At 41.3% G+C, this 21,910-nt stretch overlaps 1 protein-coding gene across 3 annotated transcripts in view; it reads right to left on the bottom strand.

Annotated features, from left to right (window-relative positions):
- LOC111868073 (SIN3-HDAC complex-associated factor) overlaps positions 1 to 21,910 on the bottom strand; it is a 35,395-nt gene that overhangs the window by 10,128 nt on the left and 3,357 nt on the right. The window contains exons 1-2 of one of the 3 annotated variants that reach the window (XM_023858438.2): positions 4,284 to 4,488; positions 3,998 to 4,104 (exon numbers count right to left, since the gene is read on the bottom strand). In XM_023858438.2, the coding sequence (XP_023714206.1) occupies positions 3,998 to 4,104; positions 4,284 to 4,310 (134 nt within the window). In that variant the 5' untranslated portion in view covers positions 4,311 to 4,488. Of the gene's footprint in view, positions 1 to 3,997; positions 4,105 to 4,209; positions 4,245 to 4,283; positions 4,489 to 21,910 lie in introns of those variants that run through there. The other 2 variants (XM_023858439.2, XM_023858440.1) reach the window with 2 other exon arrangements.

Raw genomic sequence — 21,910 nt, 5'->3', positions numbered from 1 at the left:
CTGTATTCATGAGTAATGTATTCTGTGTCTATGCTTGTTCTGCAATTATGTAAGGAGGGCTTGTCTGCCTTATTAGGTGTGATCCTGTCTGTGTGTATGTGGGTTACAAGTTCTGCTTAAGTCTTTATATATCTAGCAACAACGCCAGCCTTAGCAGAACTTCGTTCCTAAGTCTTTTTGTTAAATGATCTGATCAGGTTGCAATTCTGTACTAATGACCTACCTTGAAGGTCTCTTTTCCTTACTGTTGTTATATGTTTCTTCACTGGCATACTCTTCAAGCCTGTCTATTGTATGTTAACCCTTTCAATGCTAGTATGTTAAGTAACTCTCAGTACCCTCTGTGCTGAATTATTTTTGAATAAATCTTTTATAAATGATTTAACTGCAAAGTATGACAATTTGCAATAAAATGTAACTAATCTTACCCCAGACAGGGAACAGGCATCAGAAGTTGCAAAAACGTTGAATTACTTAGTATTTTTCAGAGGAAAAGTCCATTCAATCATAGCTGTCCAAGATGGCCAAAAAAGTACACAATTCACTATCCTAGTCTTATCACTATGTCATATGTTGACCAAAGTCCACAACTTTATTTAAAACTATTACAGAAAGCATTGTATATTATACGAAGCCATTTTTACTAGACCTGTGAAATACCCATGCCACATGACCATGGAGGGCATGCCTCGCTGTGTAGATGCAACCTTTTACATTTCTTAAGCTAGAGGGCAGAAGAAGGCAGCCATTGAAATGAATGATGCTTCATTATGTTCCCATTAGATCAAGGGTCTCCAAACTATGGCCCGCAAAAGAACTGTGCAGAGATGCACCAACTGAACTAATTTTCCAATGAGTACTGGTAAAGAAAATACTTGTTCATAGATTTCAAATTCATTAATAAAGATTGTGTTTAAAATATATTGATATTCTATATTATGTATATATCAATATTATTCACAATTTTAGATTTGAAAGAAAAATTTTGGAAGCGATTTGCTGATTTGGATTCTAGTGCTCAGGAAATTAGATTGTTTCAAAATCCATTTGACTGTGATGCTGCAGAAGTCCCAAGTCAAATTCAAATGGAAATTATTGAACTTCAGGAAAATTATCATATTAAAGACAAATACAAGGAAGGAAATTTGATCAAATTTTATAAATTTCTGAACTCTGACAAATTTCCAAATTTAAAGAAATTTGCTTGGAAATTTATCTCCACTTTTGGGACAACATATCTGTGTGAACAAACTTCTTCCCAGATGAAGTACATCAATTTGAAATACAGGGCAAATTTATCCGATGATTTATCCGATCACAAGTAGCGACTTTAAAAAGTCGCTACTTGTGATTAGCATTTCAAAATTTGAACCTCAATTTAATCAGATTTTAAGCATGCAAAAAGAGTTCCATCATTCACATTGTTTTATTATAATTTGTGATGAAAATATGAGCATTTGCTGCTACTGTCTGTTGTCATTAATATACGATAATTTATTCTCATGTACTTTATATTTAGTTTATGAAATTCTGTGCTTTCAATAAAACTTATATACCTAGAGTTATTAATTTCTCATTTTATCTGGCCCGTTGAAAGTGCTGAATTACCTAATGTGGCCCGTGTTTCAAAAAGTTTGGAGACCCCTGCAATAGATGACTCTATGCAGCCGCCAAGTTTGAATGAGATTGGTGCAAAGAAACCTGAGATTTGAAACTCTAAAGTCGCAATGCCGGTTTTGTCGATCGCAGCAAGGATGCCATGTCTTTCAGAGATTGACATATGCCGACCACAGCAGTGTAAGGGTTAAATTATCTGCTTACTATAATCGTTGATATTCTATATTATTTTTTATCTTGTGGTGAACTATAGTTTTGGGTGAAGGTAACTGAGCTGTAGTACAACCAAATGTGTGTCTGCATTTGGACACCCAGTGCAACTAGCAGGCATCGGAACCTAAAACTGAGAAAGAGACAATAGAGTGGCCTGTTTGTTGTGTATGAGCAAATGTCGTCACTTTGTCATGAAAATGAATACTGATGGGTTTCATGAACATCCTACCTAACCACATCCATCTTCAAATTGCAGGTCTGACCTGACTAGCAACACATACACTGGTTTCAACAATTCTATTCTGCAGAGAACTGCAGGAAACATAGCAAAATATTTTGTTTCCATTGAAGCACCACATGAAGTCAGCAGGAGGAAGCCCTTCCAAATTGTAATTTATAACCACTTCCACATCTGGCATTGTATCAAATACTTACTGCCATTCTGTCACCTTAGTCAACATACAGTGGAACCTCACTTAACAAGCACCTCTCATACTGAGTAATTCGCATAACAAGCAAAACAAATTGTAAAACAAACAAACAAACAAAAAAGACTCGCTTAACGAGTGACGAGAGGAGAATCCCGGATTGTGCGCTTGCTACATCAGTCTGTATTTAGCGCTCTTTCCGCTATCATCTTAGTGTCGCTTGTGATCACACATTTTTCCAAACTTGTGTTCAGACATATTATTTGTGATCGTTTTTTGTGCAAAGTTTAATAACCCTTGCAAAAATGTCCCCGAAGAAAAGGCCGCAAAAAAATAGCCATAAGAGAATAAAAATAACCGTAGAAATGAAACGTAAAATCATTGAAAAGTGAGAACGAGGTGTGAGCGTGGCTGATCTAGCATGCACATACAATTGGTCTACGATTTGCACGATTTGGAGTTGCATTGTGTTTCACAGCAAGAAGTTGTGGATGAGAGCTTGTCAGAGGAGGAGGAGGAGGAGGAGGTAACAGCAAAGCAACAATCTTCTGGCGCAATAAGAGAAATGCTGAAAGCATGGGAAACTGTTGCATCGTACATTGAGAAGCATCACCCTAATAAGGTAGTGGCTATACGCGCTACAAATTTATTTAATGATAATGCTATGTCGCATTTTCACCAAATTTTGATGTGTCGGCAAAAACAAATGTCTCTAGACAGCTTTCTAGTAAAAAAGAATTAGATATGTATCATAAATAATAAACTAATTATTTCGATTTGTTTTTTTTTTGTTTTCTGCAAATCGAATTTGCATTGTAGGTTGGTTCATTCCGCATACAAGAAAAGATGATGATTCACGCTCCTTAACAATGCATATATAATTTTCTTTGAAAAAACGTTATACATAAAATTTTTTGAGTATTTTTTTTCGGCATGGAACGCATTATCGCATTTTACATTAATTTATATGGGAGAAACTATATCGCTTAACAAGTGTTTCGCATTATGAGTAAGATTCTGGACCGGATTATGCTCGTTAAGCGAGGTTCCACCCTCACGTGTCTTACTATTAACCTCAGAGAGACCCATGAGGGGGAGAGCAATTCAGATGACTAAGCCTGTCCCTCTTCAATGAACACACTACTATGGATTTACAGGTTTACTGTAGATGCAGATTAACTGCAATTGATTGTATACTGCCAATGATCTATGAACAGACAATATGAATCTCTCTGAACTAAAAGCGATAAAATCTTTCTGGGTGTACAGCCGAATCAATTTGTAGCAGAAGCCCAGCACTTGAGGGACCTTCTCTACCTCCACCATCAGGAAATTTATGTGGATAGTCATCTGAGACCTTGTCAGTGAAAACTGGTACGGTATTTTCACAAGATATATGACATCATTTCAATTTTTCCCACCGAGAAGTGTATCTCTTAAAAATTATTAGAAATTTCGGCATTTTGGATTAAATTTGTACATTACTTTTGAAACTGTGGAATAACTTTGAATTAATGTATTTTACTATATTTGCACGCATTCTATGAATTCCCAAGAGAACGAATGTTCGGTTAAGAGAGTTATGCGATACGTACACATTACCATGCACGTCTCTTCCGCATCTGTGCTACGGCATTTACAAAATGTCTGCAGCAAGATTTTAATGTACTTCAGTCATGGAAACTTTCATACGTCCCGCGTGGGGTAATTTGAAAACAGCAACACAAATGCAAACTTACCTGCTGGATTTTGCCCTACATATGCAGCAGCCCGTGGAAGACCTATATACTTTTGGCTTGTGAAAGCTGAACATTTCAGCTAATCTTCCGATGCCTTGGAGTATCCCCTAGAATTAAACAAAGAATACTCAAAATATCACAACTGACATGCACCATCGCTGAATAGGACATTCCAAGTTCATCTTCACGTAACTGAGAGCACTTAAACACACGGTCAGAAACACGACCATTCATTCCGAATACGCGCTCCTACAAACTCCGAAATGTTAGAATAATCTGCAATAACCATGGATGTCAGGGTCTTTGTTGACATGTTAGACGCATATGCATTGACTTCTCGCCACTGATGCCATGTTTCATCAGCAGCGGATTCATTGACCCTCCACAGCTTCAACTGCACTATGTACTACATCCTAAACGGCCTTGAAAACATGGCAACGAACTCCACCAAGACGCTTCAATGTGGCACCATAGCAAATGATCGCCCAACCCCAATGTTCTCGCGGGGGAGGAACGCCCAGTTCATGCGCACAGCACGCAGCTTCCAACTCGTCGAGTTGCACTATGAGGTTTCAACGCATCGTGTGCCGGCAACGGAATGCCGAGTACTACCGAATGTTCCTGACACTTGAAACTCACGCACAGTAGTAACCTGCACTGCAAAAGCGGTAACAGCGTAGTTCTTCAGGATTAGTGGGTTCTGGGCTTTTCCCATCGTCCGATATTCTACAGACTAGAAAACACGACGTTTCGGAAGCTGGATCCTGTTTCCATTCTCGGGTGAGGGGGGGGGGACCGTTGGAAAGAGCTAACTTCCAGTGACTGAGGTTAGCTCTTTCTAAGGAACCCAACTGAGTATGCGTCTTCACCCTCATCTGGGGACGGAAACAGATCCAGTTTCCGAAACGTCGTGTTTTCTGTTCTCTCGAATTCCGGACGACGGAAAATGCCCAAAAATCCAGCAATTCTGAGTAATATACACACCATCGTCAGAACCCTTTAGGATCTTTGTTCTTCTTTGAACATAACCAAACATTATCAAACACGTTGCCGGAGCAGCAACGCTTTAGACTTGTAATCGGGAGGTGCTAGTTTCGAACTCGACAGTTTCACCAACGGAGACATCTCTCGGCCTCCCAGCAAATTCTGGGTTCGTACCTCGATCAGATCACGATCGCTTCCTTCCAAATCCTATCTAAACCATCGATTAACCGATGCTATACACTCCAGACACTGACAGCGCTAAACAACCCACCAAAATAAATGAACGTTTCACGTAAAACGCGGAACATCACCTGAAAGATATATTTCTTTCACCACGAATAGATTTATGATCACCGAAAAGTTTCAAATTAACTAACTTCGATCAACGTTCCATGTTGCTAGAATAAATGCAGTGGGGCACATATCCAGCAGCAATCCCGCGATACCTTTCTTATTAATGAAACGTCAATTTTTCAGTGTGGTTACACTACTAAAATTTTCACCACTGTCACTACTTAACCATAACCTGCTGTCAGTGACAGCTGGACTGTACAAAAAGGGGTAAAGATCCTCTGTACTTAATTAAGGACCACGGCCTGAAGGCATTTGGGAAGGTGGATGGAGATATAGCTACACTATCCTTTATCTCGGCACTAGATTGAGGGGCCCAGCTTCACGACTGGGCCGCTATATCCCAGTGGATGGATCGCCCCCAGCTGAGGACAAAATCTGCGTTGGCTACATTGATAGAACTTCAGTTGGCAACACTGAATGTTCTTCCATTTGTTTACACTCTGTAGTGCTCGTGTAAGTGCATTTGTGATTGTGCTGAGTGACAGTCCATATGAAAGAATTGGAATATGGGAGACCTGTCCGATTTTGAAAGAGGCCGGACCGTTGGTGCGCGTTTAGCTGAAGCAACTGTGACAATAACTGACACATTATTAAGTGTATCGAGAGGGACAGTTTCGAAGCTTATGTCGGCAGACACGAATCATGGGAAGACATCAAAGAGGCACAATGGGCGAAAATCAACACTGACAGAAGAGAGATCGTCGGACACTGCGGACTGTTTTAAAAAATCACAGATCTACTGCAGCATAGGTGACAGATCAGCAGAACTGAATATTCATCTTGAAGGCCATGTTTCCATAAAAACAGTTCGACGTAAGCTTCATAAATCCACCATCCACGGCAGAGCTGCAACTGCCAAACCTCTGATTACTGAAAAAATGCTCAGATTAGTAAACGACGGTGCCAAGACCACAAAACCTGGAACGAGTGTGATATGGTCAGATGAGTGGCCCTTAACGGTGTTTGGAGGACACCCAAGAAGCTTACAATGATGAATGCCTGGTTCCTACAGTAAAACACCGGGGGGGGGGGATGGTTTGGGCAGCAATATCGTGGTACAGTATTCTGTTGGTCCCACTATCACCCTTCATGGCCGAATTACTGCAAGGGAGTACGTGGACAGGTTGGGTAATCAGGTGCATCCCATGATCCAGACGTTAGTTCTGAACAACGATGCAGTTCTCCAAGACGACAATGCCGCCATTCACACAGCTGGAAATGTTCAGTTATGGTTTGAGGAACATGAGTTTGAACTTTATCTTCCCTGGCCAGCACAATTACCAGATCTGATCATTATTACACCACTCTGGTCAATTCTGGAGACTAGAATGGGGAACAGATACTCACCTCCAACATCTCTAAAGCAACATGAAGATGTTCTTCAAGAAGAATGGTACATAATTCCGCTAGAGGCTGTTCAAAACTTGCATGAGTCCATTCCATGGACTGTAGCTGTACTGAAGGCAAAATGTGGTCCCACACCATATTAATGAAGAAATCTGTACAGTATCTGTAGTGTTTCCATTATTTTGTCCTACCTCTATATAGAGAAATGTGTGCGAATTTTCTTTATTCTAACAACTGTGACTATATAATACGACATGTTTATATCTAATCTTGTTACAGAAGTGTATGAATAGTCTTTTGTTAAAATAAAACGCTATAATAAAATTAGTACAATTCTGTTGAGCTGCTGCAGCAATAACATGCGATCAACTGAACGTATCGTCACTTGGGGCTAACGTATGACAGCGTGTGTGTCTACAGAATTTTAATTCTGCAAAACTTTTCTTACAGTCCGTACTGTGATGTTAATATTTTGGTATGGGGTATTCCTACTGACGACATGCAATGGAATGATGAAACGGGGCTGAGAGGACGCAGAATCTGAAGACTGTTATCCTCTCAGCTTGTTCTCGGGCTTTTGACGGTTTTTTTTTTTGGTAAGAGGTCTTCCGCCAAATATGAATTTCACCTCTTCCATTAAGGCCATAAGACAACAGCCTCCTACACTTGAACACAATTATAGCAGAAAGGGGTAGAATATAAATGATGTACATGGGGTGTGGCTGGATGAAAGGTATCAAATTATTATTATATTCCAAATTTCCTGGTAATAGAAAAATACAGAGAGGCTGGGGTAGAGTCCTTCTTGCCACGACCCATGAGATTGTGTAACAGGCACACGTGCTGCGGTACACAGGTTGAAAAATGCAACTAGCAAGCTTTCCTTTCAATGAAACAGCGAACTAAGCACAACGCATACTTTCCGGTTTCGAAACAGCTAGATCTGCTTTCTTTTCTGTGACGAAATAAAACCAATTCATCAGACGAACGTCATTTCTCTGTACACCTACTGGTTTCGAATCTTTTCTGTATCAAAATAATGCAATAATCATTAACAAAGAAACCAAGCCCAAAAAATCATATGAATATCTACTTAAGGTAAGATGTAATTGTCCCTCTGCTTAAGTAATTAACCACTACGTCATGAAGACGTTTGGGGAAGGGGATGTATTAGTAAATGCAGATTTTCTTGACCTCGGCACCAGATTGAGGTCAGTGGTCAGTTTCAGGCTCCGGCAGCTTTACCCCTGAGGATAGAGCCTCCAGTACCCAATGGATAGGAGGTTGGGCGGACCCCAGAACCGGTCAACTTACAGCATTTAAATTCCATGGATTCACACATATATAACGAGTTTTGTGATTCATGAAATTCGAGTTCCAAAGTGATCATACTGTATGGGCCAGCCAGTTCTCTACCTGGACAGCATTCGGGGCGTACAACTTTTAATTTGCGATCCCTCTCTCTCTCTCTCCTACTGAGAAGCCGGGTTAACATACGTGGTTCGATTTCCGGGAAGGTAATTCTACAGCATCCAACATGGCTATAGTACCCACCCAGCCTTCTACCCGACGGGTACCGGGGGGCTCTTGTCCGGGATAAAGCGGTTAAGTACATGAGGCTTACCACCCCCATCTAATGCCGAAGTCAAGCATGTGTGGAACTATACCTCCATTTTCCCACAAGCCTCCATAGGGTGGTGCTTAATTAAGCATAGGGGTACCTTTCTCTTTTACCTACTGAAAACAGTATAATTAACTATAATTAAAGTAACCCAAATCGAAGCCAGATTTGAGCTTCTCACGGCGGTTACTATAAAGAATTACTATCTTCTGAGCTGTCGTGTAGGCTGGTATAAATTTACCGTCGTTTCGGAAAAAACGTACCATATCCATCTTCATCACGTTCCTCCGAAACGCAGTTTCATAATATGGAATGTTATGCTATAAGAAGTTCACCTTCGACTTCTTTAAAAAGCTAATTCGTGATATTTCGGAAGATTACGTTTCAAACCAATGAATGGAAAATAAAATTCGTCCGATATTCTTAGCAACAACGGATTCTACCAATGTTACACTCGGAAACTGATTACATTACAGTCTGCTTATGAAGACAACGTAACCGTCAGGATGGAATGAGGGCAAATGGACTCTCTCCGCTACCCTTGTCCTCAATTCTGCCAACCAGGGTAATTCAATGGCCAGCCAGTCGGCATTCAATGGTGAATGAAAGTTACAAGATGCTCTATGCTTTCCTGAAAATTCCAGGTAGAACTTCCTTGTGACCAAGACACTGTGATATTCTACTGAACCACGTAAAACGGTGACAAGGCTACAAGATCCTAGTAAGGTTAATCCAAAAAAATTCAGACTCCACAAAATGAAGAGAACCGTAAAGACGCAATTACTATTCTGCGTACACTCGTAACATTTTCAAAATACCGTGTCCTTGCTAAGTTACACTTTACAGCTAGGGTTAAAGTAAAGTTGTCACTGTGCTTAATTAAGCACCACGCCATGGAGAGTGGAGGTATAGCTGCAGTATTCTTGACCTTGGCACTACGTACGTGATTGGTCAGCTTCACGGCCCAGGCGCTTTACCCCAGGGAAAGAGGCCCTGGTACCCAATGAACAGGAGGCTGCGTGGGCCCCAGAGCTGGTCTGGACGCTGTGGAGAAGAGAAAAATCTCTTGTCCCTGCCGGAAATCGAACCATGGCCGGCCAGCCCGTAGCCTGTCACTATACCGACTGAGACATCCGGGCCCCCAAATTTCAAAGTCTAGTTCCATTGTATCAGAAAGGTCTGGGACGGTGCATGTCTATTCTGAAGTGTGCTGCTCTTCTCAAACGTTGACTTGAAAACAACGAAATATTTCTATTCTCTAAATACGTTAATTGCTCAGAGATATTCGGTTTTCGGACTTTATCCATCGTCCTGGTTTTAAGATAACTAAGAAAAACACGAAGTTTCGGAAGCTGGATGTGTTTCCGTCCTCGGGTGAGGGAAAACACCTATTCTGTCGGGTCCCATAGAAAGAACTAGCTCTTTCTAAGGGACCAGGACGATGGATAAAGTCCGAAAACCCAATATCTCCGTGTTATACACAATCGTCAGAATCCTATAGTAACGTTAATTGCTGCGTGTCTGTATAAGCAGGAGGAATATTGTGCAGCGAACCCAGTATTGTAAGGGTAATTAAATCGTGAATATGGGTCAGGCATGTAGTGGAGATTATGAAACAGAGAAACGCATGTAGAACGTTGGTAGAGGGGCGTTGTCTTGAAGAGAATTCACTTGGCATTTAGAGGCCGTGCGAGGATAATATTAAAGTGAAGAGTACAGAAAAAGAGCGTGAAATGTGGTTAAGCATCATGTTCAATAGTGAGGTACGGTGTTAACAAACTGTCTAAAACATCTCTGAGGATGCGCCATCACACAGTGACACAGCTTACATCATCACTGGGAAGATCCTGGATTTCATTCTCAGCGTAAGACCGTAAGACCAACACCGGCATACCAAAAATCTAGTTGAACATACAGGACTACTTTGGAGAGGTTACCTACATCAGGCATGATATACCCTCAAAGATCTTTTGGACCGAATTTGAAAATACTCGGGTTTTATTACAATAATTGGCTTGTCGTCCCTAGCTCGCCTGCCCCAAATGGCCGAGTTCTTTGTTCTGAAATATAAAATCTGATAACCCATCCAGCGCGTACGTTAAGATACATGCAGCATTTTGGAATGGTTACATCCACCCAGAGGAGAGCACAGTGAAACGAAACGCGGGATATACGAGTCGCAGTACTCACTGTGCATACAACACCTTACATTGGTCTAAGAAACAGCAAGTGTGGCAATAAACATTGCAATGCGTATAAACACAACAAAGCACTACGCCACGAAGACGTATGGTGGAGTCGATGTATACATCCACATTTTCTATACCTCGGCACTAGTTGGAGGCGAGTCTAAACATTACAAATAACAATTAAAAACAATGGAGAGATTTACTTTTCAAATGTGTCGTTTGCGTTAGTGTTTCACAGTGGCACTGAACTCGGAGAAAATCACATGTCAATCCATCAAACTGAAGGGACTACACAATGGTGGATCAGATACGTGGGGCATGCAACAGGCATGGGTAGGGGGAAGGAAAATAAATGCACATCCGATCTTAGTTTGAAAAAAAAAAAACTGACAGGAAGAGACTATTTGGAAGACCCAAGCGTAGACGAGAGGATAATATTAAAACTGAACTTAAAGAAACATGGTGTAACGTTATGAAATGTATCCAGCGGGCTCAAGAGTCATATGTGGCGGCGAATTACTTGACCAGCTGAGCGATTATCGGTCTGTCATAATATATTCAGCTTCATGAAAGTCACAAAGTCTTCTGCGAGTTTTAGTTCAGCATTGGCTTTGATGTTTATTGTAGATAAAGATGTCGTGTTGCAAGGCCAACAATATGGACACCATACTACAGACTTTCTCCGGAAAGCTGTTATATAGCGACCAAACCACTGCGTAGCTCACAATGTGATCTACATTCTACGATGTCCTAAAGCTACTGCAGGGTAGAGATTACAGAATATCAGACTGATAAAACTGAAAATTTCAATCCGCTCGACAACTTGGCGGAGAGGCCCGACAGCAAACAGTCTAAATCCATTCAGCAGTTTCGTAGATAATCGTGCATACGGACGAACAATTCGAATCACCGGATTCATTTTACGCCTTTGTGCGGGGAGGGGGAAAAATCCGCGTAAAAACTTCATGAGTTTTATACTCTAAAAACGACTAATTAGGCCAACACAGGAACACTAAAAGTTGTAGGGTGAAATTTATAGAAGTGCGTATACCTACTACAATACAGGGACGTCACTGGAGAGTTTCGCCAGTCCAGCATAAGGGACTCACGCTACTCGTGTCAACTCTTACCGCGCGCGTGCTGATCATGTCATTAATACAATATTACATTTTGAATTGATCGTGAATATACATTTTTGTTTGTGCTGAGTGTTAAAATAAACTAAAATAAAAATTAACACTTATTGTGTCGACGGTCAACCGAATACCTCAATCACACACACACAACAGGTCGAGCAATAGCAAAATACCCATCCATACGTTTGCGGGATTACACAGGACTTATTTGCACAAGTAACTCTTTGCGGATTGAGATGGTCTTCATGTAAGTGTAGTGGTTGAGTATATTACGAGTACGAAATCGCGGCCAACCAACGAGAATAGCACGTTACGAACTGTTACACAGCGCCTCGGACAAGCGATCTATGCAATGGAAAATGAACACGAGACGGAAGACCTGATGGGAAAGTTCTCAGACGTGCATGGGAGGCCAATAATAAATTGACCTGTCCCTAGAGCGGGAGTTCTCGTGAACACTGCAATGATCCTTCGAGTTCCTTAAAAGGCATTCTATCAGCTGATCTACTAATTTCTAAACATCCGACTCTGCTTGATTAAGATACTCACACGTAACTCTCATTAAGAACAACTATTTTAGAGTGTGCTACGTTCTGGATTCGATCTCCTAACGTTGGAATACCAGCCGGACATGACAAGTGTGCTACAGCATCCGACAGCAGGGCATGGGTGGCTGTACTGTCAATATGAAAATGAATATGAATGTTGTCCAGACAGATCGTGACCTGAAGCGGTGGAAGCTGTCGGCCAAAGCATGACAGTACGAGTAAAACCGATCGATTCAGACACCATCCCAATGTTGCCACCTCTCATGGCCGGATACAAAAAGAAAAACGGCAAATTAAATGATGCCAAGTTAAAGGAACTTTCGAGTGCACATAATGCTCCATGGTAAAATATATCTAGCGTCAACCTCCATCACTGAAATTCTAGACAGCCGCAAGGAAGCACGGCACTCACCATGAAACCTAATCGATCTTGCAGCAGCCCTGCTAACAAACTCGCCCGCAACCCTGCGAATGATCAATGAATTCCCAACTCCAAAGACACCCTGCCCCTGCTACCGCAAAACGAAGACCCGAGTGGCGAGACCGAGACTGGGACTGGGAAGAAGATGCGGTCAAGCTCCATTCATCTGTTACAGCGACCCCTGCTGCAACCCTAGGATACAGCAGCGAAGCGCAAAGGGACAGTGGATCCCGGTTTTCGCCTACTCCTGCTGCACAGCAGTACTATCGCCATCATCAGGGTCTATTAGTATTACAACAGCTTCAACTGAAGCCGCAATGATAAAATGGGGTCTGCGTCACATACAGTAATTAAACAGGGAAAGAGGCTATATCAACAGGCATTATGTTTACAATAAATGATGCAGAATTTGGATAAAAAGTAGATTAAAATCGTGATGACTTGTATTATTTATATGCACTTCTCAGCGCCAAGATAAATCATCTGTACGATTACTGGTGTCTGTTCCATATCTATTTGTTCTACACAGAATAACAACGAACTTCTCAATGCCTTGATCGCTACCTATCTGAAACCGAATAACATTAAACATGCTTCTGGAATCGTCTTAGACCATGAACATACGATTCTTTTGTGGTACTGCAAATTGGTCCTTGTACCTGGAAGCCACATGGCAAAACCCTATAGGTAGATGGAGCAACACTCGCACTAAGCTATGTCAGCACTGAAGCTCCAGCAGGTATACATGTGGGGAAACATTCTGAAGGCAGCCAACGGAGGCAATTCTGCGTGGCTGCCAATGATATATTTGTAAATATTACAAAGATTTCTTTCTACATATGCATAAATAACATATTTATTTTCATGTTGTAAAATCGTTTCTTCTGCTTTCACACACCTTAAAGCTTATTCGTTCTTCCTTACTCGTAATGGAGAAAAATGGAAATGTTCATCTCTTCATATCAGGAAAGGCAATCAATGGTGATAATCCGCCTATTTAGTCTATATGTAGGTTAACTACGTGGAACTGGGTCCTTCTAGAAAAGCCATCAGTTCCTCAGCCATTCAAGAAATTCCTAGCAATTTATGGCACCTGAAAGTAGACTGTAGGTTAAACACACCATAACCATGACTTCAACTCCTATACAGAATGAAGATTTGCAGACATCCTCTGTAATCTGGACCACACTAAACCATGCAACAAACAACTAATGTGTGAATTAAATTCTGTCCCTAAACCTGAAATGAAAATCTGTGACAGGTCTACAAAAATCTTATCAAAGCTACGAGCCACAGACTTCAATGTTGGCGAAAGCGAATGATGAATATTTTGCACTATCTTTCTGCTGAGTGCTATAAATATTTAGGATCCACTGATGAAGCTTCGCTAAAACCAAAAAATCCCGGTGAGCCAAGACATCGTAAACAGGAACTACAGATGATGGAAAGACCTTTTACGAAAAAAATAACTTCCGTCAGCTCAGGAAAGTGATGTATATGAATCAGGCTCAGAAACTGCAATTCAAAAGAGAGAAACGTTCGACAAGAATGTCAGAAAGCACAAAATAGTACGAACAAACAAATGTTTTACCAGGAAGCTGGCTGTGTAAAATAAAATGAAATAAAATCCAAGTTAGCAATTTCATACCTATGAAAGAAAAACAATTGATTACATAGTGAGGAATTTTGCTTACAACAGACCTAAAGCCTGGAAGAGCATCGGATAATAAAAATTATCTGGGTAAAGACTAGTACAGCAGCAATAAGATGAGCTTGCAAGTGTCTTCATGTCTGTACGAACATAAGAAAACTCATAACACACACGAACAAGACATTAGTTCTCAAAACTATCAGTTAAGTATGAGTCATACAAAATCAAATTCCCAGCAGAAAATTGAAGGTTCAAAGGAAGTGCTGGGTTGTACTGTTTTTTAGCACGAGGAAGTGGAACGCTTTCAGTTTATGTACAATGTACTATTCACCAGAATGTTATGCTAATGGTTACTAGTGCTGAGAACAAAATCACACTTGCAGATGGTCTCCCTCGAAAGTCTGCGTAAAACGATGTGCAACCTAGACCTTCCCTCAGCCTATCTTAACGGATGTCCTTATTGCTCTGACACAAGAGTCTCGGGCTGTCAATACAACATAAACGGCATGAAGAACTGGTTGGAAATATCACATAAAATGTAAAGCTCTCCCTGTAACAGGCCATGGAGGTCCGTAGGGCTGTGAGAGGTTGAGGTTCCCACTAGACAATCGGCTCACAGATGGCGGCAAGGTTGTCAGCCTTACGTGCCGGCCTCCCTTTACCCCAAAGAATATTCCTGGTACTCATTTCTGTTAGAGGCTGAGTCGACCCCAGGGCCAGAGCGCGGCTGGAAGGATTATAAGCTATAAATTACTCTCCATCAGCGCAATATGGAAAATATTATAAAAGGCATTAAAATACATTCCTGCATATCACAACAACAGTCTTCATACTATTCCCATAAGAAATAATGTAAAAACATGAAGCTGTGGCTACATGTGGCAGCCAAAATTTAACTGTACAGCGGGATGAGACCAAGTCTTACCAACTATATCTGGCCTTATTTGTACTGCATTCATTTCAGTCTGCCTTAAATATAACAATGTTGCTCTACCTCTGTTTCAATGGCGATTTCTTCCTGACTTCGGACAAAACTGCAGAGTTACAAAACCAACAACAAACCTTTTTTACCATGTCTGCCAGACAAGGGGGTGTAAAAACGGGGGGAATGGGTAACAGGACGTGAAACCCTATACGAATGAGAGACGTCGGGAATCCCACATTTTCTAGCCAATCGGCTCACAGATGGCGGTGAAGTTGTCAGCCTTACGCGCTGGCCGTCCTTTATCTCTGTTAACGGTCTGAAACGAACTCAGGGCCATAATGCGGCTGGAAGGGCTAAATTATTTGAAAAATCCAATGACTTCAATGGGAACTGAACCCGCGACATTCCGGCTTGTAGCATAATCTTTCAACAAATTACGCTACAGCATGCCCCTGATGAATGAACAAAAGACAGCACTTTCCCCCTAACTTCTTCATGGAAAAAAAAAGAAAAAAGAATATTCATAATAAATGATGCTAGGTGAAATGTTTATCCAGTAGTCAAAATTATTTTATCTAGTGTTTTTATTCCTCTACAAGCTTCAGAGATGGTAATAAAAGCATCTATAACTCGCTAGTATGAAAAGCGGTAGTACCTAGTAAATCGACTGAAGCGAAATTAATATTTTCCATTCAGCATGTATAGAAGTTGTGGCTAATATGATGAAATAATAAGTGAAATTAACATTTTACAATCCAGAATGTTCCAAAAAAACATCTGCAGTACCCTTAAAAACCAGTCACACAGTACTTGGATATTTCATTACTACCGAAGTCAAATCCACAATGGCAGTAGGATGCAAATAGGGAATTACTGAGGAAATGAAATCAGGAAATACAAATGTTAATGAAAAATGAAACGTCACATACTTTTAAAGAATTCTGTATAAATACGAGTTTCTAGAGGAAAGCTCCCGGACTTGGTCAAAAAAGAAATTCTGGCCTAACTTAATCAATTTTGGCTGCCATCTACTTCAAAACAGTCTCCTTGCGAACGTATACGCCGATCCCATCTTTTTCCCACGTTTCAAAAGTCCCGTGGAAGCCATTTTCCTCAATGCTGTCGAGTACCGCTTGCGGTTCCCTTTGGATGTCAGACACTGTTTTAAAAATGTCGTCCCTTCAGTTTCATTTTCAATTTTGCAAACAAAGTGAAATCACAGGGGGATAAGTCCGAAGAGTAGGAAGGATGAGCAACAATAACCATGTTGTTGTTACTCACAAACTCCGTGGTTTTCAGGGATGTATGGGCGTGCGCGTTGTCGTGATAAAGAAGGCAGTCGTGAGTGCGTCGAATTTCCGGTTTTTTCGTCGCACATTTTCTCTCAAGAGTCTCTAAACGTCACAGTCAAAGTCAGAGTTGACCGTAGTGTTAGGAGGTACAAATTCACGGTGAACGATCCCCTTCGCGACGAAAAAAACAATGAGCATGCTCTTTGTTGAATTCTGGACCTGCCGCGCCTTTTTTGCTCTTGGTGATTGTAGGCTCTTCCACTGCGAGGACTGCTGCTTTGTTTCTGGATCATAACCGTAAATCCAACTTTCATCACCCGTTATGATCCCAGAGTTAAAGTTAGGTCCTCGTTAGCATTCTCTCGTAGCTCAAGACACGTTTACGAGTACGCGCCGCTGCTTTTCATTTGTCAAGAGTCGGGGAACAAACTTCGCGGCAATGAGGCGCATGTTCAAATTTTCCTTTAAGATCTCCTGGCAATCTTCGTAACTGATCCAAACGGTGTCTGCGAGCTGATGGATTGCTCGGCGACGGTCTTCGTGGATGAGTTCTCGAATTTTTTCAACATTTTCTGCAGCTTTGCTGGGGCTTGGCCGCCCTGAACGTTCATCTTCAACAGACACTCGACTGGTCTTGAAACGTGAATGCCAGTCAAAAACCGCTGTCAGGATAAAAGAAAGTTCTCCAAAAAGCGTCACGAAGCATTTTAAGGGTTTCGGTAGCGGATTTGCCGAGCTTCATGCTAAACCTGATGCAGACAAAACGAAACATGAAATCGTAAAAGCAATGCGTGTTCACAGCGCAGTGTCACGTGGGAGACTGAGGCTTGCAGGAAGTGTTGCCTTGGCGTCCCTTCTCGTCTTCTTTCGCCTGGGCAGTTACAAAGAGTCCGAGAACTTTCCGATAGCAGCTCCTATGTGCTGCAAATGATCAATGAGACCATAACACACCCAAATTTAAGGGTTAAAATAAACACCAGTGCCCTATAATTCAAGAAGTAACAGTTTAGAGATGCATTTTCATTTGCCGACTTTACTAGACAATGTTGTCAGCAGCTACACTGCATAGTGTTGGATGATGGAATCAGACAAATGATGACACAGAGATGATTAAATCGAATGTGGTGGCCGCGCCACAGCTCAAGCGGTTAGTCGCCTGCTTCCCACTGCGGTGGCCCGGGTTCGATCCCGGGTCTGGTCAAGTGGGATTTGTGGTGGACAAAGTGGCGCTGGGGCAGGTTTACTCCGAGTACTTCGGTTTCCCCTGCCAATCTTCATTCCACCAACCGCTCCACAATCACCTTCACCTATCATCTGGGGCTGGTACAATAGGCCAGAAGTGGCCGCAGTACACAGGGCTTAGTCTCACCCAACTAGCAATAAAAAAGAATAAAAAATAATAAAATCGTATGTGGTCATGCCCTAATTGAAGCACTATCCGAGAATTTGCCGGGCAGGAACTGTGGAAAACCAAAAAGTACCTCACTCACAATGGCCGGTGTTTTCACCAAGATTTGAACCAAGCACCTACCAAATATGAGTCTAGGGCATTATGGCCACACCACACTGCTCAGTCTATTTATTTTTGTTTTAATCTGACATGTTTTGTGCACCACCCTTACCTTATAGTGCTAACAGGCTAATGGCTCCTTGAAATTGTTGCAAACTGTTATAATTAATATACAGTAAAACCTGCCTTAAACGGACCCTTTATCAAAAGGAAATATTTTCAGGTCCCTTGACTTTGGGGATGAAAAAGATGTTAAATAACCTGGATTGAACGGAAACTGTCTAACGCGGACAACGGAAATCAAAATAAGCCTTTATACGGAAAATTTCCAGTCTTCCGCAATGCATCGTTTGGAATAATTTTAAGCATCCCATACATTCTACAGAATTTTGTTTTCCATATCTCTTTAAAATAAGCTTCTAACGGTACTGCACTACCTGCACTGAGATTCAGCAGAATTGTTTTCTCCTTCTGGAAATTGTATTCAGTAAGGGCTCTAGGCCTACAGTTTTACTTTAGTCTAGCAGTTGTCATCACGGCTACAAAGACAAGAGTTGTACTTGATCTTAACACAAGATTAAAAGTGATTCATGCGAGTGAGCGAGATAAATTGTCTCTTAAGCAGATCATGAAGATGTTTAACGTCGGTAAAACTCAAGTGTGTGATTCTAAAGAAGAAAACGGAAATTTTGAAGCGGTGGGAAACTTGTGCTAATGGAAAAATAAAAAGAGAACTTAAGAAAACTGTAAACGAAGACGTTATTGAAATAGTGTGGGAGCTGTTTTTCAGTGTGAGGGCGAAAAATCACCGGTTGTGGGGTCCTATGGTACAGGAATATGCTAAAAAAAGTCGCTGAAAAACTGGGGAAGACTGAATTCTAAGCCTCTGACGGATGGTTGGAGAGTTTTCGCAAAAGACATCGGAAGTTTTTAATGAACTTTGTGGTGAATCAAGTGATGTAAATAGTGAGACCACTGAGGAATGGGAAGCTGAATTGCCATCCATAATTGAGGGATATGAACCTGAAAACATAGCGAACGGTGATGAGACTGGACTGTTCTTCCGCGCGCTTCCGAATAAATCGCTACGTCTGAAAGGTGAAAAATGTTTGGGAGGAAAACTGTGCAAAGAAGGATTGACTGTTTTTCTATGTGGTTTTATGTCAGGTGAAATGGAGAAAACCTTAGTGATTGGCAAGACAGCAAAGCCACGATGCTTCCGAAACATGGACATACAGAAACTTCCCGTTGAGTGGAGATCCAACAAAAAGGCATGAATGACGTCACAGATCATGGAGGAATGGTTAACGGCCTTCAATGGTAGAATGAAAATGCAAAACCGGCATGTTTTGTTCTTGGATAACGCAACATGCCACCCCCATAGCGAACTTTCCAACGCGCGACTTGCTTGGTTCCCTCCAAACACCACTAGTGTTTCTCCACCAGTGGATCAGGGCATCATTCAGAATGTTAAGGTCCACTATCATAAATTATTAACGCAATCTTTGCTTGTCAATATATATTCTACATCATCCGCCTCTGAACTTGCAAGAACTGTCTCGGTTCTAGATGCGGTTATTTGGATACATCAAGCAGTAAAGGAGTTCTTACCAGAAACTGTGACAAAGTGTTTCGAAAAAGCAAGATTTTCTATGGTAGAAGTTACTCCTAGTGTAGAAAATGAGAATGACCAGAAGGACTACAACATTGCATGAATGAAGCTGCTTTCACTAACTGCAATGCTGAGGACTACGTCAACATAGACAAAGATGTGCAAACAGAACCAGACACAATGGATATCGATGTATTAGTTCAGAATTTTGGAGAAAATCGAAAAGGAAGAGAGGAGGACGAGGAGGAAGAGGAAAATGACATTGTGATAGAAGAAGAAAAGAGTAGAGTGTGAAGACTTATCAGGATGCTGCCAACAGTTTAAAGGTACTGCAGGAGTTTGCCGTGCAACGAAATGATTCAGACATACTTACTCTAATTTCTCAAGCTAAAGTGTTTGTGGAAAGTCAGGCAGCCAAGAGAGTAAACTGCGTGCAAAAAACTCTGCCGTAGTTCTGGTAAAATTATAAAAAGTGAGTACTGCAATTTTTTCCTGTTCAGTGTAATGTTTGCATGTGTTCAATGATTATAGTGTGAATAAATTCATGAGCATTTTGTTTTGTCTCAAATACGTTTATGTCCTGGTTTAGTTATTATAGTATACCTTGATTAAACAGAAACCTGGCTTCAGCGGAAATTTTTTCTGGTCCCTTGAGATTCCATTTAAGACAGGTTTTACTGTATTACAGTACCAACATTACCATGCAGAAAAATATGTTATGTAATTTTAGGTAAAATTTTTGCTATAAGCAGTAGCCATAATGTAGTACATACAAACCTTCTTATTATGGCTATTATAAAACATATGAAGTTTTGACTCACTGCTGTCATGTTAAATTTTTACCTAACTACTATGGTTACTATATAACATGCAAACTAACATACTGGTCAAGTTCCCATTGTTTTTCTTACAGAGAGAGTAATGGGGGGAGGCACTGTTTGTGAGAGGAGGTGGGAAGGCTGCTTTGGTGATTATACAGACAAACAACAACCATGCAATGAAATCTAAATGCAGCCAAATTTGCGGGGGGGGGGGGGGCATTCACTGCTGATATGTTTACTGACAGGGCTATAGCTAATCATCAGTAGCCAGATGCATAAAATAAATATTTTGGTATTTTGCCAAGTATCCAACATGTAGACAAAGATATGAGACCTGATCTCCTCACAGTAAGTATGAGTGGTGTGACTTTCTTTATTCAGAGGTTTCCAAACCTGCAAACATTGTTAAGAGCAGCCTTCCTATACAGAGATACTACGTACCATTTGAGGTTAGCTTGGTCTTCTATCCCAAAATTGAAGCATCAGGCTCTTCTGTAATAATGGTAATGATCTACCAGACTACACGCCATCATCCAAGAACACAAATGTTATACAGACTATTCAAATATAAGTTATTCTGGGAAATGGTAAATTGAGTTCTAACCCAGTCTAATGTAAGCTTCACAAAATGCAGGGGTTATGGTGGTCAGATATAGATCAAAATTAAAATATGCTCAATTTTTAATATAAATCTGTACATGCAGAAACATTATTGTAGTCCAATTGCTGCAGCTGCCTAGCAATGTGTTTCATAATGCAGTTTCCAACAGTAACTATTGTTTCTGAGCAGTGTTTATCGCGCTGTTGCATACCAACAGGTGCTGTCTCTGTGTTTGTTTCAAGGTCTTTGCCTAACAAGAGGTCTTCTCTATACCCCATACTGCTCCCTCCTTACGGCTATCTGGAGCCTACGGCCATTTCTTCTATTCCAAGGGCTGTGCTTGTGACGTCTGCAATTGTGCTCACCTTCCTCCCCGTGGCTCAGGTTTTAGAGCGTTCACTCTCCAATTGCTCCTGCTGCTTCTTCCTTCAGGCTGATTGTCCAGAGCGCCTCACTCACAGGATGTCAGTTGGCCCAGGTTTATCATCATCCTTTAAACATCGGTAAGGGCACTAACCTTTACGAGAATGGTCAATGGTCCTACATCCCGGTGTCTTAATTTGTTCTTAGTGGTTTCTTCTTTCCTTTTGAAGGGGGCAGACCCCTCCAAAATTTCCTGACATTCATTTTCCAAATCCCAACTGAGGGTTCAACTTTCGCTTCACGATCTCCAGCATGAGTGCCTTCATGCAGATCCTGCCGGATGCCCTCTTGCTTCCAAGATGTAGCTGCTCCTTTAAGTCTTGGTCCCTTATTCCACTGCCACCTTCCGATTGCACCCAACATCTCTTCCTGTACGTCTGTCCTTTCTGGGTTCCTTATACAACACTGTACTTGCCTGGTCCCTAACTACCATGTCCCTGACGCCTTGCAGGAATGGCACGGCAGGTCAACCCTCTGC

Source organism: Cryptotermes secundus, unplaced genomic scaffold (assembly GCF_002891405.2).
Source record: "Cryptotermes secundus unplaced genomic scaffold, Csec_1.0 scaffold925, whole genome shotgun sequence".
NCBI classification, from domain to species: Eukaryota; Metazoa; Arthropoda; class Insecta; order Blattodea; family Kalotermitidae; genus Cryptotermes; species Cryptotermes secundus.
The sequence above is the reverse complement of the archived record's forward strand: the minus strand, read 5'-3'. Positions and strand labels throughout refer to the sequence as shown.